This window comes from Dermacentor silvarum, chromosome 2 (assembly GCF_013339745.2).
Source record: "Dermacentor silvarum isolate Dsil-2018 chromosome 2, BIME_Dsil_1.4, whole genome shotgun sequence".
Taxonomy (NCBI): domain Eukaryota; kingdom Metazoa; phylum Arthropoda; class Arachnida; order Ixodida; family Ixodidae; genus Dermacentor; species Dermacentor silvarum.
The window spans coordinates 183,456,819-183,483,341 of record NC_051155.1 but is presented as its reverse complement, the minus strand read 5'-3'; the positions used below and the strand labels follow the sequence as shown (position 1 = coordinate 183,483,341).

The 26,523-nt window shown below is 43.3% G+C and overlaps 1 protein-coding gene and 1 long non-coding RNA gene across 4 annotated transcripts in view; both read right to left on the bottom strand.

Moving 5' to 3' along the window:
* Positions 1 to 1,351: 1,351 nt before the first annotated feature.
* The window catches only part of LOC119442262 (splicing factor U2AF 50 kDa subunit-like), a 48,802-nt gene continuing 23,630 nt past the window's right edge, over positions 1,352 to 26,523 (bottom strand). For 2 of the 3 annotated variants that reach the window (XM_049662010.1, XM_049662011.1), the window contains exons 5-11: positions 23,157 to 23,269; positions 18,956 to 19,094; positions 12,538 to 12,617; positions 4,314 to 4,436; positions 2,797 to 2,886; positions 2,468 to 2,698; positions 1,352 to 2,160 (exon numbers count right to left, since the gene is read on the bottom strand). In XM_049662010.1, coding sequence (XP_049517967.1) covers positions 2,029 to 2,160; positions 2,468 to 2,698; positions 2,797 to 2,886; positions 4,314 to 4,436; positions 12,538 to 12,617; positions 18,956 to 19,094; positions 23,157 to 23,269 — 908 coding nt within the window. In that variant the 3' untranslated portion in view covers positions 1,352 to 2,028. The other variant, XM_049662012.1, reaches the window with a different exon arrangement.
* Positions 4,687 to 10,548, bottom strand: LOC125943241 (uncharacterized). Its single transcript, XR_007465689.1, has 2 exons — positions 6,098 to 10,548; positions 4,687 to 6,047 (listed from the first exon to the last, which is right to left on the bottom strand). It is a non-coding gene; the product is annotated as an uncharacterized LOC125943241 (long non-coding RNA).

Sequence of the window (26,523 nt, the reverse complement as noted above, 5' to 3'; positions counted from 1 at the left end):
AATTGCATTTTTTATCGAATTTGATATTCATCCCCCCTTAAGCATACCGCTGTTGCGTACTTTGTTTGAGCATTAATTCCAAAGCAAATGCCATAGCGCATCGCCCAAACTTGCATAGCAAGGTCTCGGAACAGCCGTGGACGCGGTTCCGAGACCTTGTCTCGAAGCGGCTTCATCGGCTCGCTGGACAGCCCAGAGTTGTACTGTCAGGTTCGAGCTCACAGAGAATTTGGTTTTGAGGGCATTTCACATTGCCAATGCTAATGCTGTGGCACCATCCGGTAGGTAAATCGACATCCAAGGCAGAGAGCAAGGACAAATTCGGATCAAAGAGGGCGCTCTGGGCACTGTTGTGCACACAGGAGATTTACAAGAATGAGAAGAAAGAAATTAGAAGGGAAAATCTGTACGATAACGCAAAGGCCAGTGCCTTGCTATTTGAGGCTCGAGCCGGTTGCCTAAGGACAAAAACATATCGGAACAAATATTCGGAACTTGATGAGACATGTGCATGCTGTAGTAAAGATCCAGAAACCACTGAGCACATCCTGATGGAATGCGACGGGATCCACCCAGCGAGAACCGTAGGTAACGTGCAACTCCCAGAAGCGCTTGGTTTCAAAGTGGAAGGAAACAAACAGATCAGCCGTAGAGATCAGCAAGAGACGATTGGAGTACTGGTGGAAAAAAAGCAGGGAAAAGATGGATACGACCTGATCTCTTAAAATCATAGGCAACGGCACAAGGTAAATTTTTGAAAAAGAAAAATAATAATGAGAGGTATACAAAAATGCTAGATAAAGAACATGTATAGTATACCTGATTAAATCGAGCAGGCTAGGTGACTATTTGTCGCCGCCCCGTTTCAAAGGGGATGCCAATAAATCATCATCATGTTACACAGTGCGGTAGCCGCCGCAGTTACGCATCACAATAGGGTGATCGCGATTTAAGTGAAGCGCAATACCCTCCTCTATCAGCGGGATTTACTTTCCTTCCTTTTGCTGATGAAAGCCTCAACTTGAAAATAAGTTTTCATAATTGCGAAGTGACAGATCTAAAAAAAAATAGTTACACTTTGCTGGCACAATGACGCTTGTGGAACAAAATTAAGCATGCATCTGCAGATATCTGAATATGAGAGTGCGTTTAATTGTTCCAGCTACATCTTCAGTCACGATGATTACTGAGTAATTAATGTTTTCAAGTAAAAGTAACATCAATACATACAATGGCACTAATTGTAGAAGGTAATCTGCAATGTAAAAGTACACTAGTATAGTTCAGTTCCTCTTGCTCAGCACAGCCTCTGTTATCCATTTTCTAACCAAGCAATGGTCACAAGACAAACTTTACAGCAGCTTCTCTTTATTTCATGATTGCAGAGGACACAGCCACACAGGTAAGAAAGTATTTGGCGAATCACTTGAAAAAAAAAAAAAAAAAAAGGGAAGGAGCTTGAACTAGCACAAGGTGTGTAGTGATGAAAAACTTGTAGTTTGACCCAATTGGTTAAGCACATGTCAAGAGCTTCCTTTTCTTTAGAACACATACAGACTGTTCCAACATTCATGCAAGCTTGCTGACAGCCGTAGTATGCCTGGCAGCTTTAGGTCACGTATTACCTCTAACGAGGACAATGATGATGAAAACAAAATGAATTACCCCATTTGTCCACGCCAAACTAACGTTCTGGGGCTGGGGTGTTCACAATGTTCACAACTGCAGGACAAAAACGCACAATGGTCACAAAAAAAAAAAAAGAAAAAAAAATCCAGAATTAGAAACAACTGTGCCATAAGAAAAGGAATAGTACATCCAGTTTGGGAAAGCACAGAAGCTTGGCTAAAACCTGCATGGCATAGGACAGCCAGCAGTGCCATCTTCAAAGCAATGACTGCTTATGGGCATGAGCTACAGGGTTGCACTTTAGAATACATGCCCACAAGAGTGCAGCGGAAACAATATGCAGTGACAGATGAAGATGGCAGGGGGTAGAGACCAAGCTGCAGTTGCCAGGTGGCTTGCTCAAAATTCTCGACGGTGGTATTTGTCCGGGTCAAAGTAGGATGTTACAACCACACGGTTGCTGAACTTGCGCCCCGTCAAGCTCTGCTGTGCCTTCTGGCAGTCGATGACAGAATTGAACTCCACATAAGCCTGGAATAAGACATGAAGGGACACCATGTACACAGTGAAACCCAAGCTTCATATCCTCCTGGCTAGGCTAACAAATGGAAGTGCTGCTAGACTGTGGACTGTACGTTGCAGCTTTAAGTGCCTCCAAAAGGCACAAGTAAGGTCAAAGCTGTGCGAGGCACTTGCTTTGCAATATCTACAATTTTCGCTTTGCTTGATAAATGTGACACCACTTTTGAATGCGAACAAAAGTACTGTCCAGAGAATGTGGGGCTGCTGCTTGAACAAAAGAATGCAGAAGATGCGCATGGGCCAAAGGAAAACTCACCTTTCCACAACCAGGCACTTCGACACCATCAATTGGCCGGGGTATTTCAATGCTTTTGACGACGCCGTACTTGTTACACTCCTCATGAATGTCTTCAAGAATGTCCTCATACTCCTCTTCATCTTTCAGCTCTTCAGGGCACACGAGGTTCATGAGGCATAGAACTTCTGTTGGAGGGCCTGCACCACCCTGGAGTTGCAAACCTGGTACCTGAATCTGCACTGGGGCTTGCTGCAATAAAAGTAACAGTAAGTGAAGTTTAAGCTTGTTTGCTCTACCAAACATTCAAGAGGAAATCACAGAAATAAGAGGACAATTTTCAAACTCACATTCATTTGACTGTTCTTTGCGCCAACACTTGCCCTCTGCACAATCAGTTTCTTATCACCGAGTTGCATTCCATTGAGTCCCATAATGGCCTGGAATGGGGGTACACAATGATCCACTGTAATGCTAACTCATTGACTATGACAGCATCAATAAACAGATAACTCACTAAGAAGTGAATACCAGGCAGGGCCACACTACAAGTACTGAAGGCATCGAAGGTTTACAGCCTTGTAGTGGCCATGTGTACAGAAGACGTAAGCAACAATGAAGCAAACACGCATCCACCCTCGAACCCCCCGTCTGAAATCGGCCCTATGATTGCCACCATGCTGTGCCACTGGCCGCCATATTATGCCTCATGTCCTCGAGCTACACACATTAACCCTTAGATTGCCTCTACCAAATATGCTCGTTTTGTGTTGTAAGTGCGCTCCCTGCCTCTCCTGAAGAAACTTGTACAAAACTGAACACTGGGGACTCATTTTGTCAACTATGGAGAGGGCGGGTTAAATGTGTGGCAGCAAGTGGAGCCCACATCTCGGTGCTCTGTTCATCTTGGGAAGGCGGCCATGGCTATTCAGCATGACAGCTCCATCCGTATTTTGGCAAACAAAATTTATGCACTGTTCATGAATTCTGATTCGGATGAAAGCGATGACAAGAAACCAGGTTCTATGTAGCAAGAAATGTCCACTGAACCAACACCCAAACACATGCATACACAAAGCCTGGCAGGGTGGGGAGCAGACAGAAAAAAGAAACAGCAGTCAAAAGGTTAAATAAGTTTTCACATGGAGATGCTATCTTTAGACCATCAAGGTGCTTTAAAACTGTTGCTGAGGTTTTAAGCACACTTCCGAACACAGTGCTATCAGCTGTACGGAGCGTCAAATGCATGGCCAATCAACAGGTCACACATAGGAGGAGGAAACAACTTTATTAAGAGAAATTTCATGGCGTAGATGGCCGCTTGTCTGCGGCGACCTCTTCCGCCCAGGCAATGATTCCCTTTTGTAGCTTTTCTTTTGGAGACCGTATTAGAGTCTCCCATGTCATTTCAGAGGGAGCTGGCAGAAGCTCTCTGGGTGGGGGAAGGCTCACGCATTCCCAGAGGATGTCTTTGGTTTGCTATGGCATTTTTGTCGCAGTTTTTGCATATTGAGTCAACCTCCCCATCTGTGAAGATCACTAAGCGATGAAGAGTGGTAAGGCTGTTAGTTTGAATTCGGCAGAGGATAGTGGCCTGTGCTCTCGTAAGGTTGCTGTGTGGTATTGGGTATATTCTCCTGTTCTCTTTATATAGGTTGCTAAGTTCGTTGTAGGAAGTCACTACCTCTCCCATCGGGGGGTCCGGTTCCAAGGAGGGCGCGACCAGGTTTGTTAACCCTCGGAGCACTTTATGCGCACATGGAAGGAACTGCAAACTTTCAATGTGCACAGTGCACATGCTACCACTAGCACATGGGCAGCACAAGGGGTAACAGAAAGTTAGAGGGAGCTGCAGCAGTGTACACACCTGGTCTGTAGTAGCAACCTCCACATACTCGCAAAACGCATAGCCCTTGGAGAGTCCAGTAGCGCTGTCTTTCACAAGATTGAATGCACGCAGCTGTCCAAATGACATCAAAAGCTCCCTGACCTGTGGGATTAAAAAATAAAAAAAGGAGGGGGGTGGGGAAGGAAAGGTGTGGGAAAAAGAAAGTGAACATAAGTAAACACAACAAATCCTATTTGTACAGCATGAACTGCCCCACTCAATACTGAACAAATTACTGCTTCCTTTGGAAAGCATAAAATTCCTTCAGAAATGCACTGCTGCTTGTAATATCAAGAAGGCACACTGTACTTAAATTTTATGCAAGCTGCAAACACAGAGAAGTGTGACTGCCAACATAAAAAAAAAAGTTTGTAATCTGATGCACGGGAATTACAATTTAAAGGCAGTACTGAAGCAAGAACATAATCACTATCAGTAATTTTGAACAAGCACAATTTTGAATATTGCAATGCACTACTATGCTAGCAAAGAATAAACTACATTTCATTTGCTTCAAGCACTGCACAGAGCTGCTAGTGCTCTCTTGACAACAAGCAATCTATAACACTTTATGCATAGAAAATGTTGCCAGGTGTGTGGTGTGCAGCTAAGAGCCTTGCATTTTACTAGGCAGCTGAACGTTATCTGCCTGCCACAGAATGAAACTCTAGTAAACTGCAACTTCTACTTTAACTCCATGCACATAGCACCAACTGTTGCCAGCATCAGCCAGCAAGCTACATTTGGCACAGGCTGTAGTTAAGAGATCCTGAAGCAGCAACCATGTGTGACATGTTTTCAGTCTATTTTTGGTGCGCAAATGCCCGATGGCAGCTTTGCAGCATGCAACAGCAGCACCGTAACCCCAGCCAAAGTGTGCGGTTACTGTAGGGAGTTTTATATGTACCAAGATGGCTACAGCGAAATCTAGTACGGCAACTGTGCAGTCACCATGGGAGGGCATCACGGATAGCACAAATTTCTTAATGATTTAGCATGAATTCGTTAAGTTAAAGCATTGCAGCTTCACTTATTGCTCTTTGTGGTTCAAGTGTGTTGCTGCATACTGGCCACATTTTTTCTGTAGAGCAGTTTAACAGTTATGCAAGTTCTTTTATTACATAACTTCTGGCACGTAATTTAATATTTTCGACTATGTGCGCCACTAAATCTATGTATTTCAAACATTACTTTTGCAACCTTCTGAAAACAATCAAATGGCAGAAATTAGATGTTAAAATAGACTAATTATGGCAATAACACAAATATGTGGTGGATAAGCTTTAAAAAGCTAATTTAAGAATTCATGAGTCATTCAAGCCCAAAAGGATGAAGCTCAGGCACATTGACCTACTGCCCACCATTACCATGTTGGCTGGACAGCAATACTGATAATGCAAGCAGACAACGGTGCCACATTTCGCTTAGGTATTACTAGTAAAAAGTGTGGGTTACGGACCAAAACAGATACACCGCGGTACATACTTTGGCTGTCGCAGCAGTGTTGGTTACCGTACAGTGCAAAATGAACATGCTAATATTGGGCAATCCCTCACTGGAAATGCGTTGGAAAAGTTTCACGTGGCTGCCTTAAGAATTGCACTTCTTAAGTGCAGAGCAAGTACATGACCTAGCAGACATAGATATAAACAAAGTCCAATCCAATCCAAATGCTAGTTTTCAAAACACACTGCTGCCATTTTGTAATTTTTCCTGCTCTTCTCATGAGCAGGAAAATCTAATATGTATGATGGAAAATAAACTTATTATTATTATTAGATGCAGAATGCAACACTGCTCTGTTCTTTATATATACAAGACAGCAACTGTTGCAACTGCTGTAAGCCATTTTGTTGCTACCAGCTTCTCTCACAGAAAAGTCTATAATTTCAAGTATTTACAGAATAATTTATCCATGGCAAGTGCGCAGTTGACATCTGTAAAATGCATTACTGACTAGTTCCAGTGCAGGCCAGATGGCACTTTTTTTTTTTCTCCAACTGCAGCTGTGTTTCAACTCTAAGCGAGTTCATGCCATTAGTAAGGTCACGAACGTGCCACCTGGTCTAACCTTGTTCTTTAGAATATGCTAAAGATGGCAAAAATATGTTGCGAAACGTTAACTCATTCCAATGCCTGCCATCCTGACACTGTTGCTGTTTGAGGCAGAAAAAAACTAGTTCACAAGGTACATGTGCATCACAAGGCTATGCAGCCAGCAGAAACAATGCTATGGGCAAAGCTGGTGCCGTTCTCATGCTACACTGAGCTGCAGTAACTAAGTGCAGCTTCAGAAGCCAATAGGGTATGAGACTTGCACACAAGAGCGATAGATCTCTTGCATTCTGCACTAAGTGTAATGTTTACAGGTTTTCAGCTATTAGAGCCAACATTGTGACTGCAATAGCTTCAAAAGGGCGACAGCTGGGGAGACAGAAAATCGGAGGAAGGCAAAGGCAAGTATGCGCAGTGTTAACTGAAAGACAACACCCTGCAAGAAGTACAGACTGGAGATCTGTCACCTATGCGCGAGTACGTGGGCAGCACTACCGCCGTGTGCAATACGAGGTATTGCATTAGTGTTAGCAGAGCGAAGGTGCTCAGACTCCCTCACTTTTTGGCTTTTATAGGTAGATGCGACTGTGTAATTGCAAAGTTGGGCCTTAATTCCTAAACTCTCTAAACGCCCACCATTTATAATTTTTCTTTTTTTCATTGAAAGCATGTATGGGTGTGTAGAGCAGGACTCCTCCATACATCACAGAAATCAGTGGTGGTGGCCGTGTGGCACCGCAAGCTACTGACGGGCAGGTGAGTCAGGCTTGGTTTAGTGGTCGTAAGCCCCAGTGCAACTGTTTCGCAGAAACCTGTGCACATTAGGCCCTTGACAGGCTAAAAGATGAGGTAAGGTGAAGGGTGTTTCGTGTTCCGAGAGAAGTGACAGCAGAGGATGAGTCTTATCTCGCGTCAAATGTGGAAAATTGGAGAGTGAATGAGGGAACAATGACCCATGAGGTGTGTGCCCAGCTTATGGCAAAAGGGTCATGATGCGACTCGAGCCCCCGCCTTCCGATTTTCATGATTCATGGAAGTAACCTGTGCAGGGCGCCCTACATTACAAAAATGACGGCTCCAATTGGTGCGCATTTTCAAACGGTTACATTAAAATATGATGTGATGAATGACTTGGTCCACATCCCAGTAAGCAAAACCTCATATCGTGGTTACAAAATAAACAGCTATCCAGTAAAGAAAAAGAGACAAAATTCTAATGACAGCATTTTTTTAAAGCGTCCCTTTGCAGGCGGATGCTGAAAATACACCAATTTAGCTTGTCCTTTAGTTTGTCCACCCTTAGTGTTGATTTTCGGATGGTGAAGTCAACATTAAAAAACAACAAATCTATTTTGACGTTTCAGCCAAGGACAAACTATAATAGCCCTATTCGTCTGTCTTGGTCAACGTGAACACAAACACCACGTTGCGCACGGCCATGCCTTATAGCTTTACTACCTGGCAGCCGCCCATGTTAGTGGAAACAGTGCATGATCTGATACTGTTGAGTGCCATAGCTACAGGCATGTTCTGTCATAGCTCACAGGAAATGCATTGCGTCACCAGTGCCACGTCCCTGCACAGCTCATGTCACAAGAAGCGTGAGGTGCTGAAGCACCAGAAGAGGGACCCACCTTCATATGCCATAAGCCACGCTGGGAGTAACACTTAGTCTAGCCGTTAACACAAGTGGCAGTCAGAAAAATGCAGAGAGGGCAGTGCTGGCTATTTGATCGCACAATGTCAAACACATCTGAGGCCTGTACTTGAGGTGCAACAATGACGCTTACCACAAGAAGATGAACAGAGGGAAGGTAAGAAAGTGGAAGTGAAAAATAGCGAGAGGGCTTGTAGCAAAGAGCTAGGAAGAGAGACTATATAATGCAATGGTCTTGCTGCATGCCAACACCTGGCAACTGGTCGTTTCATGTTTCTGCTAAAGTACCACTCCGCAAGAAAAGTAGGGCTCATGCTCTGACTCCATTCCTATAAGCACTCATCACTGCACCTTGCAGCCACCAGGTTTAATGACTCGTGCTTTGCCCTGCCACTATATTGGTGTTGTGACCATGTTAAATGGTCCATGCTTTGCCCTGTCAATACCTCTCTCAACATTTGCCTATATTGCATTTTGTGTGTCCAGTTTATTTGTTCATGCCTAGTTGTCTGCCGCTTTGTATCGTGAAATCACAAAAATGTGCACTGCTTTGGTAAGCAAATGCCGCACTGAGCTGCCCGTTTACCTCCAAACCCGACGAACAGGTATCCTTTACAATTAGTATCTCTGCAAAATTTCTATCAGGTGAGCAAGAAGAAAGCCTGTGAATGCTCGAAGAAATAGATTTAGCCTTTGGCAGCTATCGTTAAGTATTCTGTCGACAGTTTTCACACTGACGATCAACTGGATAAAATATCTTGAGCTCACCCTTGACATTTTGATGTTCGCATATTTCTGGATCAGGAAATATTGCCCCCTCCATTTTGTAATTTATTTATTTTTTACTTTATTTCTGTGCCATTTAATATGTGACATTTTTTTTATATCCAGTCACTGACATTCATTTTAACACAAGCTATCTAGGCACAATTTTGGCAATGAGAGGGAACAATTGATGTGGGGAACAAGTCAGAGCATTCACCCATATTGGGAGCCCTTGCAAACCCTGATTTTACACCAAATGCAGGTAAGTGTACTTCTCATTACTCGAACTTCTTACACATGCTGGCAACACTTTTGCAGCTTGAAAGGTAACCAGCTGTACAGCCCCTATGCTTGCCATAATCAAAAGCGCTCGCCAATTGGCCAGTACGGCTTTGAACACTGCAAGCAGCCTACAACAAATGTAGCAATGCCCCACTAATGTTACTACACAGATCTAACACACGTCACCTGCCCCCCACGCTTTTGCAGCTCCAAAAGACTGCCAGCGAGTACATTTTAAAGAGGTTATCTCCTTTAAAAAAAAAGAAAGAAAAACTTTCTGCCTACTAAAGTGGCGCTTGTCTTATATGAATTTGTAGCCTAAGCATCAGCAACTCAAATAGACGGTGCACTCTGGCATGCACACCTGTCGAAATTCAAAACGCGTGTAAAAGCTCCCGTCACACAAAGCAACAAAATGGCTAACCCTGCCGACAAATACAGTCAAATCTTGATATAACAAAGATTTAACAAATTATCCGATATAATAACGTAATACCAAATTTGATTGGTCATGCTTTATTCCAATGGGGTATTCTACTGCTATAAAGAAATTGAAAATGTGGTATCTAACTATTTATGTAGGCTGCGTAAGAAGACAGAAAAGCTATTGGAGATTTGTTGCAAAACTCGGTATTGGTTATAGTGACACAAATGTTTTGTTTCGGGTGCCTCAAAATATATATTCAGGTAACAAAAAATTCCAAATACAATCATCGACCAATTTTTCAGACCTATACAATTATTTGAATTCCTCTGGGGCCCTGCCACTTACCCCTAGAATAATAATAACCAAAATTTCAGGCACTGCAGAACGTTCTGGCTATGTCAACTAGCCCGAACTGGCAGCATTGTTATAAGGCGCACAAGTGCAAATTTATTTTTCTTTCAGGATCTTGTAATTGGGAGTGCAGGTTATACGAGAGTTATGTGAAGTAAAATATAATATCATTGCTCCGGTGCCTTATATCGGCACAGCAGGATGCAGACGGGCCATCAAAATCTGCAAAGACCTCTTGCCATTTGCATTTCTATTGAGTAAATGTGACCGTGATTTTTTCTGCCAATTTCTGCGTGTAAGCCTATAATGAATATGAAATATAATGAAGGTATTTTCGTGGCTGATGTGCATTTTCAGTGGTTGTGTCAAACTGAAGCAAAACGACTATATATCATAACAAATGATGTTGCTTTGGTCAGAGAGGGTTGCTCAGAACACATTTCTTTGCCAATACAGTAGTGTTGGCTGCATTGTTGCCCAGTGTGACAGTGCTTAGAAGAAGCTTCCCAAAGACTGTACCAGCAACGAAAAGCACCGTTCTGGCCACTACTCGTTAGCTATGAGGTGCAAAAGGCAATGGAGGGCAGGTTTGGTGCAACCCTGGCTATGCAGCAACCACGCGACAGTGTGCCTTAAAAATAAAATCATGACAAGTGCCAACTTGGCAGTTTTGTTCAGCAAGCGTACTCGACGGCATCGCCGTCCGTGCCACCACCGTTGCTTCGTCCTGTAAAGAGGCCGTCCCGACGAGAGCATAGCTTAAACTTGCCTGCCAGGGGCCTCACAATTAGTGGCGGGGGGGAAGAGCAAGTTGTGTGCGACTCGAGATTTGGTTTAGCAACTACGAAGAGGTAATCACCCTCCCAACCTTTGCTACGAAATCCAAAAAAAGAATGGGGGAGGAAAAAAAGAGAAAAAAAGAAGGAGGTGAATGAGTACAGGTTTCTCCAATCACGAGAACTAGCACTATTAACTAAGGCGCTTGGCTACACACACACACACACACATCCAAGTATACATGCACAGGTACTGCAACAGACAACTCCCATATTTAAAATCATAGGACTTTTACCTTGGAAACATATCAATACAGTATCTCTGTTTACCAATCAGATCCTGAAACTTTTCAGTGATCTGGCTGGAAATGCAGGCGACGTTAAGACACACAATGAGTGCACTCAAGGGCACTACTGCGAGAACATGATATCGTGCAGCTGCTTAGCCCCACATTTCCATGTCTGTTCTGGAAGTTTACATGAAAGTGCCAAGTGCACATGCAGCTTATCTTCCTGGTGCTTACAAGTGCATGCTCACATGTCCTCACGAAAGTCCCATGGGCAAAATGATTGTGCACAGACAGCCATCATTGCAAAGTTATAGGTTTGTGGCTGGCAATGTCACTGAATGCTTAAGGTTTGCCTTCATTTAATTCAATGAATATAGCCAGACCATGACAAATCCAATTTAGTATCAGCTGGCAACTATTTCCTGGAAGAAGTGCCTCAGTAAAGATCATCACAGTTCATTAGGATTTGCCACACTTAGCGTGACAAGACTCTTGGGATGGCGTACCAGCGAACTTAACTGCACACTATATCACAAGCACAGGTTGCACAAGAACTAGCAGAAAAGTCATTGCATGCATATAGCTAGACCTAAAGATTTAAAAAAGAGCAAAATCTTTCTAGACAAAAGTTGTACCAATGCTCAACTTTACGCACTACATGACAGTTTATTTACTAGCACACTTTGTCTGCTTCTCTTGCGGAATTAGAAAGCAGTCGAAGCAGGAGCAAACCTTGTGAATCGCTGCGAATTCTTTAAGCGTTTGATTACAGCGATGTCCCTGTCAAAACAGCAAGCAATGCACACAAGCATTTTGTGTCCATAGTGACAGCTTGTGCGTCACATCCGTAATACAGTTTCATTACTAACCACTGGAAACTAAGCCATCACCAAGAAACCGGTCCACGTGAATCAAACATTGCATACTTACGTTTCAGCATTACATTAACATCCGCAGTCTTATATATAATAAGAATGGCAAAGAAGCTTGATGCCCACTTAAAAGCCTTGCACAAAATGCAAAATTACATTACAAACAAGAAAGCAAGGACATCATATTTCAAACTAAGTCAAACCACGACAAAAGCAGGAGATCACCATTAAATAAGCAAATAACAGTGCTAGGACATAACATTGCGAGCTACCACTGTCGGGTAAAAAAGTCCAGCCACTGCAAATTTTTAGCACATGCAAGATCCATCGCATAACATAACAGCTAATGTGCAAGCATTGATTTTTTTTTCCTTGCCAACTTGAGAATAGACAAGACTTCTACATGAAAGTGATAAGTTAAAAGGCGATTCGAATTAAGAAAGGGTGACAAGCTGCTGTATAAATTCACACACACTAGGTAACAACTTCTTTTGCCACAATCTTTGTATGTTCACAGTGAAAGTAACTGAAAAGGTGGCAAAAATGCACATGTCATCCTGTGCATGCATACAAATCTGCAGCAACAGATTTGTATGCTGGCAACAGCCATGAGCACACAGTTCATGTTAGAATGATTATTGCTTTCAGACTTAATTTAAAGATAAGTGAAACAACATGAAACACAAAGACAGAGAGAGAGAGAAAAACAAAACTGATGGCAACCATACCTGGTCTTCGTTTAGATAGTTCGGCAATCCCCCAATGAATATTTTATGAGGAGAGTCTTGCACTACCGTTGAAATAACACCTGAAAGAGAACCCAAATCCAGTTGTCTCCCTCCCTAACCCACCAGAGAGTTCCTGGGGAGGAATGGAAAGGACGAAAGGCACAAGAAAGGAGCACGGTGGAAAGAAACTGAAAGAAGGTAAAGCAACATACGGAAACATGTTTAATATTTAAGTTGACGTGCTGAGCCAAACAGTGCAGGAGCACCTTACATGCCAATGGCTGCTAGCACAGAAAAATTACGAGCAATAAACAAACATAATGCTGACATCCTTGCTTCCTACACGGATCGTTGGCAGGTTTGCAAAAAAATATGTGGCAGCAAAAGGCCACACCAGACGTGTTGACATGAAAGTTATGTTCGATACAGGGCCTGGCCACACTGCTGGCTGTTCACGCCGAATGGCCCACCCATCGGCCAAGGTAAAATTTAATGCGTAAAGATGCTGCTTGAAACTTGCCGGATGCACTCTCTCATATAGTAAGATAAGACGTACACATTCCAATGGCTGTAAATAAGAATGGTGCAGGGAAAAATAAAAAAAATGAAGAAAGAGGGAGAGAAAGAGAAACTGCGTTTGTCCAGAGACTCCACTGATGCGGGGCTCGGACCTGAAGGCTTCTAATGCCCCCTTTTTACCTAAAACTGTGCGGAAAAAAAAAAAGGAGAAAAAGGAAGATTCCAATTTTACAATGGATTAAGACAAATTTCCAATAAGAAAAAAAAATTATATATATATGTATTTGCAAGCATCACAGAACACGTCTGCTTCACAAACTGCACCTACTTTTTAAAAAGGTAATCATATGTTCTATTGAATACTAATACAGCCGAACCTTGGTACAACGAAGTCACATCTTACATGGTAATACTTTCATTATATCCGAAATTCACTGTAAGTGTACACGCTGACACTATAAAAAAAACAAAAACAAAAAAACAATCAGGTATGCAAGAGAAACACAAGTGTGATGCTTCGTAATAGCCAGAAAAGGGTTTCCTGTCAATTTTGATGGCCCGGCAGCGGATTGTCACGCTGTTTCATGGCAGGTGCACAGTGCTAAAATACAAATGTGCTATGCAGTTGTTAATATGCAACACCATGCTATCAAAATGATCATGTGGAATAAGCAAATTGCTTGTTAGCTCCGGGCCAGCCACACCGTTGGTTTAAACGTGCATGCACATCCAGAATGTGCTGTTTCAAGTAGCTCTTGCTGGGTATTTGACATATTTTTCTATCAGGATATATATTTTGAGCTGCAAGCGAACAAGTACAGTAGAACCTCCCTGATATGTCACAAAAAAAAAAAAATTATGAACAGGGAGAGCGTATGATCTGAAGTCACTAAAAAAATTTGGCAAACTTAATTGTAGTTGCCATCTATGTAAGGTGAAGTGTTGCGTGAATTGGAGACACCAATGCACGGGGATCTTGTGGGGCCCCAAGTTGGGAGGCGTGTTGTCGTTTTCGCACAACGCTTCGTGGGACAGAAAACTGATGCGGGAAGTTTTGGCATGCCCCCTTGGCGCGCATCTAGTTGGTGGGGCCTGAGTGACCCAAGATGTGTGCTGTCGTTTTAGGACAGCGATGGGAAACCAAAACGAAATTGAGTCTGAATATGATGCCACGATGTTGCCAGTGCAAGATGCTTATCACAATGAGGTTGCAGAGGCAGCTGTGAACGGCAACATGCGACAACTGGCAAGATTAGCTGGTATCGGAATACGAAACTGAGCGCGGAATAGGAAACAGTGCATGGCGGCATGTTCACGTGGTGACACGAGCGGACGAGTAATGCGGGGAAGCTGCAGTTGCGGGTGGCTACTGCTCTCGATCGTGCATGGCTCAAACCTTTTCTCGTTTACATGCAATCTAGCAGCCGGAAAACATACCATACAACCCCAGTTTGGCAATATACTAAGCGTTCGTACCAAATGACTGTGTTTTCCGGGAATGTAGTAGCCCCAGAAAAGCAAGCGTAACTGTACCAAGTTTCGCATTCTAGATCGCGAAGTACGTTAGTGCTGAGAAAAAGTACAAAACGGGATCGTATCAACGAGGTTCTACTGTATTCAGTTTTGGATTTTGCATTTTGGTTCAATTACAGCATGAAATATTACATAAACTAAGCATGGCCAACGAAATTGTAGAATTACTCGTGTCTGATAATTATATCCACGTTCGTTATAACAAAGTTCGGCTTTTACAACCATCAACATGCTCAAATTTTGTTTACAGGCTATTAACATTACTTAGACCAGGAAAAACAACGATACAAAACACTACTTTCAATTTCCATTGCTGGCATTAAAGCATGTATAAAGCACTCAAATGCATCAAGAAATTGTCACAACTGAGCTCTCAGCGTGATATGAACGTCTAGACAAAGTGTTTCACCTGACAGCACAAACACACTGCCCTAGCAATATGAAAACATACAGCATAATCCACCTGCTACGACACTTTAAAAAATCAGATTCTATCGGGTCTAGACTCAGCATTTATATGCCCAACAGAAATACTCATGTTATCTTCAAAGAGTGCACATTTTTTGATTGCCCAGTAATATCTAAGCAAAACTACTCCAATTGTTCAGCATTTGTCAGTGTTTCGACGGTGACACTATCTGTCGCCAGAACCTGTTAGCAGGGCTCCCCATGTCATGCCTGGCGCTTTGAAGCTCAGTGAGCACCACTACCTCTCTCAATCTCTGAAGTTTTGGTGAAAAGTACTACAGATGAACCTCAAACAGTCAAGACAAACACTGAATCAACATAGACCAAGACTGCCCTTCCAAAAACATCAATTTGTTCCAAGAGATGGTCTTCACATGTTGAAGTCCTGACCACTAGTATTTGAATAAATAGCTTTTAGCATCTTTTAAATAAAATATACCGTATTTACACGATTGTAGCTCGACCCATTTTTTCAAATTTGAGAATCCAATGTTGGGGGGTCGACTTAGAATCGAAACCGAACCGTGTACCGCTAGTAATATATTACCGAAGACGACCCGCAAATATAAACAACGATACAGCATGAAACTGGGATGTAGCGGCAAGAGAAACGAGAAATCAGGGGCGCTACGGTGTGGTTACAACTTTGCACCTACGTTTCCATGGTTACGGTAGAAGCGTAGCGTATTAATTTATCGTATTGCATACATTTTGATTGCGCGCACCAAGAGCGCACGGCTCTTGTGGGAGCATCGATCATGGAAGAGCCGCCGTTTGGGGGTATGGTAGTTGGTGGATGAGCTGTTGTTTGGGGGGTATTACTAGTTGGCGGAAGAGGTTTTCTTTGAGATACGATTGTTTTCAACGGCCGCACGCATCTGTCACTTCGGCTGTGGTGCTGAATCGTCGCGCCTGTCATGAGTGCCAAGAACTTTCGGCGCTCGTTCACAGCAGTGTTTAAACGTGCTGCTATCCTCAATGCCGAGGAACCTAACAGCTGCTCAGCGAGACGCAAGTTTGGAGTCAGTGAACGTGTGGTGCGGCAGTGGCAACTTCAGCGCGAGGAAATTTGGCCTCCCTGGCTACTGTGTGTGGGTGGGTCCTCTCTGCGAGGGCGGCTGTACCGTGGGATGTCGTGGTGCGGTCGTTCGCGAAGTGTGGACTCGCACTTGATGACGTGTTTAGGGACTGCAGCAGCTATGACGGCAGCAGTGCCAGTGAGGTCGACTCTAGTGACGATGAGTAGTCTTAGCAACCCCATCAATAAATTTCCCTTGTGTGAATGTACACGCGTGTTTTTTCTCCCCCACCTATTTTTTTTTATTTGAGACATGCAATTTTGGGGGGGGGGGGGGTCAACCTACATTTGAGTCGACTTACAATCGTGTAAATACGGTACTGTCTTGACACGGTTGAAAGCCATGCATGCATATTTTACAGTGATAATGCGAAATTCACATCAAATGTTCATAATATATATATATTGGTCAACGCAGACACAGCTGCACTATTTATCACTCTGCTACTACAAAACTCTCGCAAGGTGCATTCCCTCCATACATACCCAACAATGAAGCACCTATTGTAACCTAGACAATATAAAAACTAGGAAGGAATGCTTACAAATTCCTGCTGCCCCACATATGATATATAAGTAACTGGATTTTTCAATGGGCCAAGCGTATTTAGAAAAATCACGGTCGGTCCACCGACCAAAACTGTTGGGTAAATAAACCTAAGATAACCGCGAAGTTGTGCTTCTGATTTTTCTATATATATATATATATATATATATATATATATATATATATGTCTGTCTCTCTCTGTCTGTGCGTGTGTGCGCACACGCGTCAGCAAAAAAAACTTGGTCAACGCAGACACAGCTGCACTATTTATCACTCTGCTACTACAAAACTCTCGCAAGGTGCATTCCCTCCATACCCAACAATGAAGCACCTATTGTAACCTAGACAATATAAAAACTAGGAAGGAATGCTTACAAATTCCTGCTGCCCCACATATGATGAGTTTCTTCTTTGCTACCTCCAGAAAGTCTAATGAATAGGCTTCTATTTTTTTGTGTCAAGTCTTCTTGCCATCGGCAGCCACTACAACCTTACATACACTGCTAAAGCATATGTGAGCACTAGCTTTTATTACGAGTTACCTGGGTGCTATCATGCATCAAGTTCATAGCATACAAAATACCGAATGGCACGCTTTAGGTGAAATTATGAGCAAGATTTCCTCCAAGACTTTATCTGCAATATGCTTAGTAACAAGGCTGCAGCCACCGGCAGTGTGCTAGGAATATTCGGAGTTCTTTAGACTGCTGAATAATCCCGCTTTAGCGAAATGCCCGATTTTACAAAGCTCAAAGTAGAACTTCTTTCCCTTAAGGTTTGACCATGCAGGGGCCCCACTAAGCAGACTGATGACAGGATCTGTCACATGCACAGTGATATTGAAACATTTGAAAAGGAATATGCTTCGTGATGGAAGAAACCTGCAATACTTTAAACCCATATCATACGAAACAGATCCAACAAAGAATAGACTGGCACAAACAGTAGTCATCTATATGCAGTAGAGCCTCGTTCATACGTTCTGGGAAAAAATCTGGAAAAAAAAATACTAACAAGAAAAACATACGATCCGATGTTACTAAAAATTTGGTATACTCAATAGCAGCTAACATCTATGTAAAGCGAAGTGTTGCGCGAATCGTTGGAGCTTGAGATGCCGACACGCTCCGAGCTGGTGGGGCCCGAGCAGGAGACGCACATTGTCGATTTCGCAACTTCCCCAAGCTTACAATAGCCCTGCGGGAATTCGACCAGGGTCAGCAGCTCTCCTTCAGGTGCGGCATGTTTTTTTTAAGGGGGGGGTTGATGTGCCCCCGTCATCTGTGATTGTTGCTGCATAAGACTTACGGCCATGTGCATGGAGCTGGTTGGGTTCAGCAACCCAAGACACACTGCGTTGCTTTTCTATTGGATGGGAAACCCACTGGAATACGATGCTGCCAAAGCGAAATATGACTCACTTCGCGGCGGCGCATTTGGGTTATCGCCTTTTAAAAAGCGTGCAGTACGCTTTGAACAACACTATGCCACATGGGCTGTGAAACAGATAGGTAAGATGCTTATCGCAATAGCTGTGAATGCGAGATGTGATGACCTGTGAGGAGTTTTGTTGGTACCGGAAAATTAAACTGAATGCATGCCGGCGTGACAAAGGCGTGCAAGTACTGCACGGAAGCTGCCTTGGTGCCTTTTCTTGTTCACATGCGATCTAGCGGTGGGAAAATGTATCAGGATCGCAGTTTAGAGATGTTGTGAGCGTTGGTGCCGAAAGATTGCGTTTTCCAGGAACGTAAAAAAGAAGTGTAACTATATTAGGAATTTGCATTTGCAAACGCAAACGTTAGTGTCGGAAAACTGTATGAAACGGGATCGTATCAACGAGGTTCTACTGTATGTACTTTGAAGCTTGCTGCTAGTTGTACTGTTATATTTGGTAAACATTCAGCTTCTCTTGCTTAACTAGAATTGAGGAGCTTTCAGACAAACAATCTTTGCTCCGGTGACCTCCCCACATGCAAGATGCAAAAGTAATACACTTTAGATAAGCTGTTCCTTTTCAAACTTTGACCATAACAAGGCAGCAACCAAAAACTGTGCACAAAGAACAATGTTCCCCAGTGAATAGAACTTCCTATGCTCCCTACTATTACAGCTACTCAAAAGGTTTAACTTCAGAATGGAGGGCAGCCTGACGTTTCTCTCTCATAATGGTTTTAAAAAAGGCGAACTACATTTACGGGGGGAAAAAAAAATTGGGGTGAGGACCATAATTGAGGAAAAAGGAGAATGAAGGCTTGGGGGAGAGGACTTACCTGGGACGGCCACCGAGGGAGTCTCAGACATGCCTGGCATTGGCTGGTAATCATGAGGCCGCCTGATCTTCAAGCTCTGGCCCTTGAAGTTGATGCCATCGAATGCCATAGCCTGGGTTGTCTCATCAATTGATCGAAACTTGATGGAGTGAAACAGAAAAAAAAAAAAGAAAAATGTTAAGTGGCCAATGTCATGCAACACCAGCAAATGCACATTGTAAGGCACAGTCAACAATGTGCATGACAGTGTGCCCGTAACAAATATTACGGCACACTTTAAGAATTTGTTCAGTTATCACAGAAATGCCTACCTTTCTTTATCATTCCCTCCGAGTACTTTATCATTACAAGCACACAAGCTCAGACAAAATGAAACGATCATTGTTGATGCACCCAGTGCTCTACATAAGAACAGGGCAGACAAGTATCTCTAAGTGCATTATGACTACCTATCAAAGTGCAAAATTTTAAATTAATAAAAATACTGTAGGCACAACACTAAGGGGAGGGGGGGGATAGCATGAATTTTTTTAAAAGGGTTCCCGAAATGATTTTGTCGTATACCATGACGCCGTTTAACTCTCAAGAAACACTTTCTGACAAGAATTTCTAGTGTCAGCGCGCTATAATAAAACAGGTACGAGTGGTTTAACATTGCCTTCCTCTCAAGTCGCGGCATTCTTCCCCAACATTTACACCATGTGGCCAGCGCAATGTCCTGCCTCCTTAATGCAGCGGCAAAAGTGTCGTCTACTTTCAGTTCATTTGAACCGAGTGTGTTCCCGCGTCTTTCATACGCAATTTTTCTTGTAAAGCCTGTGCTACATGGAGCGAATCTTAAAGACGAACTTCAGGCAATGGTTGTTGGCTTGCTCTACATGAAACAAAAAAGAGACGATAGCCGCCGTGGGAGTTCGCCACATTGCCACGAGCGTACCTGCAATGCACGTACAAAGTGGCCGTTTCCGCTACTATTTTGGCTTGATAAGCACTTGATAACTTGTAAATATGTAATAATACATACGTTTGTGATTGTCTCTATATTACGTGTGTAACATTTTTTTGTAGCCATCAGCGGCAAAAATTATGCACTGCCATTAACTAGTGAATTTGGTGACATGGGCAATTAACATTTCCTCTACTCTAGAATTAAAGAAAAGGAAGAGAGGGGAAAAAAACATGAGCTGCCTCGTGGCGCTGAGCCGTGCTTCCTCAAGGGCTGCAGAAGATAGCGCCAACCTTTCCTTTTCTCATAACGAACCACTCAGCGAGTGTGGAAATGCGGCGCGGGAGGTGTGCCAACAAAAAGCAAAGCTGCGTCTCTCGAGACGAAACTGCAAATTTTGCAAGACTAGAAGCAGTACGAACTCAATCACACATTTGATGATATCGAAGATTATGAAAACTGGGAGCACCCCGATCATGAAGGCTAGATGCCATGCCGATTAACAGAAAAGGCGGGCTTTGTGCGCCAGGATGAAACCCCCATGGGCGAAACACGGCGGAAGCCGCTGACATTACCGAACTCTGGGAACAAGTCGCTACTGACGATGAAATAGGTGGTGCTTCGATGGAAGAGTTTCCGAGAGCACATAACACTACCTCGTTCTGCGACGAGATCTACGACAGGGCGATTGTTGTCGTGACAGACTGCGACGTTGTACGATGGACGCGACGTCAGCAGCAGCAGTGACAGCGAGATTGACAATGGTCCGTCTTTGACATCGACCCCGATGTTCAACCAAAGTGCAATTTCGTCGACTGAGTAGCTCATTGATTTAATGCACGCTAAATTATAGTCGCCAGTGCTCGTGCAGCAGCTGGACGCGATGCACACGACGTTGTGAATCCGAAACTTCTGCGAAAGCAAGTGCAGATTTCTATTTCAGCGTGCCAAAAGAATGAGGCGCCATTTACAGATATAAATAAACGTTTTATTCTTTACAGCCTACCTTCTACAACGTCGATACCTTAATATCTTATCGCAAGTGTCAAATTTAGTTTCGGGACTACAAAGGTATATTAGGCAGCTCTTTGTTTCTTCTTTCTTTTTTTTTAACGGCAGTCCAGATACAGCTATGATCGGTTATAACGATGGGATTTTTCGTTCTTGATCACGATCTCTGAAAACTGAGCCTTGCAGAGATCTCAGATAAGCTTCAGATAGGCATATTTTATATTTTGAATTACCGATATATTGAACTACTTTGCAATTCCCTTCGAGTTCAGTATATCCGGGATTGACTGTATTATAAATGTAACCAATTCAGCTAACGGTAACCAATTCAGCTATAACACAATATCGACTACAAGAGACAAAATTTTGATCATATTTTGTCTAGATGGTGCAAATACAATGTATTTTCTGTGGCGATGTGTGCATGTGGCAGTGCCCTGCAACGCAACTATTTCCAGCCACTTGGGGAATTTGTGAAAATGCTATTTTTCTTAAGGAATGAATACACGAGCTAACAGCTAGCCGGCGGAGAGTTCTCGTGCCGACCACGCAAACAGATCACCGCCGCCCACCACAGTCGTCTCAGTGCCGAGCAAGCGCCAAGGGTACTTCAAAAACAACCGCCGACGATTACAAAATGCAGTTTTGATCACTCTTTATTTCTTATCGCATCAATTTTGACAAAAAAGAAGATATGCTGCTATTCAGTGCATCCAGGCACGGGCTACGAGTTGAACTTGCCGTGAACCGTGGCTCTCATTAGTGCTACAGGTTTGACAGTGGTTGTCGCTTGTCGCGAAAGGTAAAATTAAGACGCCGGTTTATATTACTGGCCACTGCATTGTATGAAGAACAAACTGTAGCCTATGTCTGTGTCATCGGCGGCGGCGGCGGTGTGCTTGGGCCGGGCAGCCAGAATGTCAGAGTTGGCTGGCCCACTCACTGACGTTCTGCTGGCCATAATCTCGCGGCCGTGCGGGTGTATTTATGTTCTGGAACGTGAAAACTGCAATTTGTCAGCAACCAGCATTCGGAAAACAGCACACAGGAAGACACCGTGCTGCGTGGTTATATTAAGTTACCGCATAAACCCATTTATCTATGGTTATTTTCATTTCGATATTTTTAACGTGTTTGCGATTGTTTACGAGTTACCCAGTGGTAAATGCCAAGTTTTGCCATTTCACAACATACCATTACCCTAATTTTGAATACAATGAATTTCAGATATAAGGGACTTTTTGCTGGATTGTCACGATCCGTTGTAACAAGCGTCCATGGTAATAAATAACACACCTTACACGGAGCGCTTAAATCTGTCTTATGATAGAAGGGCCTACTCTACCGGCTCAATACATTTGTTCCCAATCGTCAAAATCGTTTCAAGGTCCCCTTAAACAACTTGCCTTGAGCGCATTTATTGCGAGGGATACATAGAAACTTTATTAACGATGATTTACCTTTAGATGCAGCCCACATAGCATACATGCAACAGCTAAATCTGACAAGCAACACACTGTTTTTAGATCACAGCGATATTTTTCAGTGACTTTGTTGTTGCAAATTTAACCTGCTTCAGGAACTTGTCTGTTACCTTGCTTGAAGCAGAAATCCCTCTGGTGTCTTTTCACTGTCAATAGAGTTCCCATGGAAGGTTTGGGAACTAACAAGTAAAATTCTTTCGTGAATATAACTTAATTTTCTGTAAAACTTGACAAAACATTAGTAAAATTGGCAAATCAGTTCTGCCAAAGCCTGCATGGTGGAAGAAGGTTCACGACAGGCAAAATTGTTATCCATGTGACTGTAGCACGAAGCTACAAAGAAAACCCATGCTTGTTTCTGAGAAAGAAAGCTTCGCAGTTGAAAAAATATTCATTTTGGTGAGGGGATCCAACCCTGGATCAACACCTTACCAGTGCGGTCACTCTGCCAATGGCAGAGCAACAGAATGCCACAGTGCCTATGCCGTAGTTGCAAAATAAGTCGCACAATGTACTGCTAAGCAATGAGTGGCACTCATTGAATCATTTTCCCCGAAAACTTCACGTTGAAAAAGTGGGAGTGTGGGCCTTGCATAAAATATGGCAAGTTAACATGCACGAGTTTAGCCGCCTTTGGTGAAGCAGTTCAGATGGATCAGCCTGTCCACGGCATGCAGTGGTCTGTCTGTGCGCAAAGTCACAGTGCATGGATTAGATAAAAAAAAAAAGATTATCAAATATGTCATTCACAAGTGTTTACCTCTAAAAATGCAAAGTTCTTGTCCAGGTTGATCTGGCAAGCTAGCACAGGGTTGCCTGGTGCTTGGGAGAAGCCACAGGCATGCATCTGGGCATTGAAGTAGTCCATCATTTCTTCCTGCAGAGAGACATAGGGGCAATGTGAATGTACACTCAATGTTGCCACCAACTGTGCCACCAACTGTGCCACCAAGAAACATTTCATACAGTAGTGAGAAAACACAATCTTTCATTTATGCAGTCAAACTTAATTGAGACTCTACGTTTCCCCAGAAGGCCACACATTATATTTACTGTAGGTATAGCAAAGCTTTCTCGTATTCAATGGTCAATTTGGCAGCAACTGCAAGTAGGAATCGCATTCACAAGCAGCGAGCAAAACGCATTGCTATGCCCCTTGCAGGCTTAGCAGACCAAGTCAGATAGCACAGTGCTGCTACAAGAAGCATCTCTAAATTCCTTTTTGGTGCTTTTCCTTTTCATTGCAGGACCCTGAACAATGAAAACGAAGGAAACCAACGCCTTTGAAAGTCTTGCATACAGAGTTCAATTTGATATCTCTGCTCATTCCTTGTCTGTGCCCAAGTGATAACTACAAAGATTATCAAATTTGTCTAGTCTTTCTGCTTCCAACATGAATGAATAACTAGCCCATCATTGAAAGAAGATGTAAGAGAAAACATTGAATCAATCTAAAAGCTTATACCTTTCTATGGTTGTTTTATGACAAGTGATGCTATAGTTGCAGAGAAAATGGAGAAACTTTATAGATTCACAAAGCTGTTCAAGTCAAATTATAGCATGACAAATGGGGTCACACAGTTTACTGACAATATTGGAGGTCATGCTTAAGCTGGCATGACAGCATGCTTTGAGTCAGAGGCCTACATGGAGAGTGCAACACTTCCACAAAATGTGCCGACATGGCGGTGTGAAAAAGAAAAATGTGCGAGTCCCTGAATAAGGAAATCAAATAAAATGTGCTACACCATATTTTCTTTAGTGCAGATGTTCAATGTAACTGGACTTTTTTTTTCATTGTCAGTGTTTGACAATAATTTACTGACTGTACATGCAGTGATGCCGTGTACAACATAAATCTATGCCACATATGGCCTTAATTTTAACTGAAATAGTCAACAAATATTGCAGAGCTGGCTTTTTTGTGCATCAATGAGTAGGCGTGTGCAAATATTTGAAAAGTTCAAATATTATCGAATATTATATTTTTAATATTCATATTTGATTTGAAAAATAGATAGTATTCAAAAATGTTCGAATATTCGGTTGTATCCGAATATTCGAATCAAATCGAATATATTGCTGGCTGTCCGGGAGCAAACACTGTTCTTAGCATTTGTTTCCATCTAATCTAAGAATATTGGAGCTGTTTTGTGCTGAATTTTGTGACGATTTCGTGCTGCTAGCGAAATTGCGCCTGTAAAGCACACTTAGCTACTAGACGCCAAAACTTTGCAGAAAAGCCTGCCTCTCAGTAGCAAGAGGCACAGGTTTGCGGACAGTGAGAGTGCACTTTTTTTTTTTTTTTTTGCAGCGTCACCACCAATGCTGAGCTTATTGCTTGACAGCAAGTGCGATGAGTGACGACTGGCATGTGGTCAAACGCCTCCGAGCTCACGGGCATTTGATGCGGTATAATAAGGCACAGGAATTCCTAGTCTCCAAGTTAAAATGAGCCAAACACACAATGTTTTAGTATAATGGCATACTGGTCTAGTTTTTTCAACACTGACATTGCCATGTTCAAACACAAAAATAAAAAAAAAAAACTTCATAAATGCATGTGCATATCACTATTCGATATTCGCACACCCCTATCAACGAGGCAATCGCGTTAAAATTACCATACTAGTTTCATTCATTTTTATTAGAATGGCTTTCCCTGTGACTATACTCATAGAAACTACTTCTACGATTTAGGATATCAAGATGTGAAAGCTGATGAAATTACAAACAAAAATTTCAGACAGCAGTTGAGTTTGGTCTATTCCAAGATATTTTTTTAAGGTCGCACCGCCAATAACTGTGCTAAACAATTTGTGACCGGATGTCATCCAAAGCTTCTTTTTAATCCAACATCCTCCTTGAGTGAGCATCGTGCCATGCTAATACAGGGAACTACAACACGAACAGCACAAATTAAAAAAATGTCACAGTTTCGCCCTAAGGTCGAAGCAATGAATGCAATAGCAACACAGCAATGTCATACGAAGTAAGGTGAGCGGCTTTGGTAGCAATATGAATTGTAGTAAACATGAGCTGATTAAGTAAGCAGGTGTGCTGCGGCGTAAGTAGACCGACATGAAGAGAGACTCGATGACCACGAGAAGGCGCGTGTGAAACGGTGGTGTTGATGAGAAGCGCTTCCCGTGGGCAGCGCGTGTGAAGGGACACACCTGTAGCGCTGCACTGCCGATCCGGGCAGCATTGCATGTGTAGCGTGCGTTGGAAAATGTGGCCCGACTATTACTAACTGAATGAACAAGCGTGGTGTGAGCACGCACAAACAAACATGAATAGAACACACTGAATGACTGCAGACAACGACCGTCAAAACTCTGGCAGCAAGCGGATACGCCGCAGCGGCGAAGGTACGTGCGGTCTATCGCTTCAACGGAAACTGAGCGGCGAATGCACGGCGCATAAAGGTCAGAGCCGTGTGGAGATAAGAGACGGTGCGAGCGAGCGACGAGCGCGGTTGTTGGCAGAGTGGAAGTGCACCCCCCCCCCCCCCCCCCGCTCCCTCCAGCGCTCGCTTCCCGCTTCCTTGCTTGCGCGTGGGAGATTGAGTGCGTTCGCTCTCCGTGATAGCGCGCGTCCCCGCACGCTTCCGCTCGGGCATACGGCACGCGGCGAAGATTTTATCTATAGGGAACCTCACGGCGACGCCGACGGCAGAAATCCGGTTGAAGTGTCCATATAATTGCTATCGCAATAAAAGACAACACAGCGACGCATGGAGGAAGGAAAAACTGAGGAGAGGCCCTACCCAGTCTGCGCACTAGAAAAAAAGTGTAGAGGAAGTCACGTGGTATTTTTCACTGTAGCGGCCATGTTGTTGGGGCACAATGGTGGTTTTGTGATGGTGGTGTGTGCTGCTCCTTAGATCTTGTGAGAATAATACACCTCAAGATGCAGTCGGGTATCTAAACGTGTTCTCTTCTGCTGGCCTTCTCGTCGGCATGCTGTGGCTTGTCACATCACCGTGGTGTGCAGCTGCCCGAATATTGTTCAATAAAGCAAAACAAAGCCACGACTGGCATACATGCTTGTTCTCCTAAACAGCAGATGGGTTGGCCATAGGTCGATATTGTGATGTAAAAAGGTGAATCAGAAAGTCTTTGCCC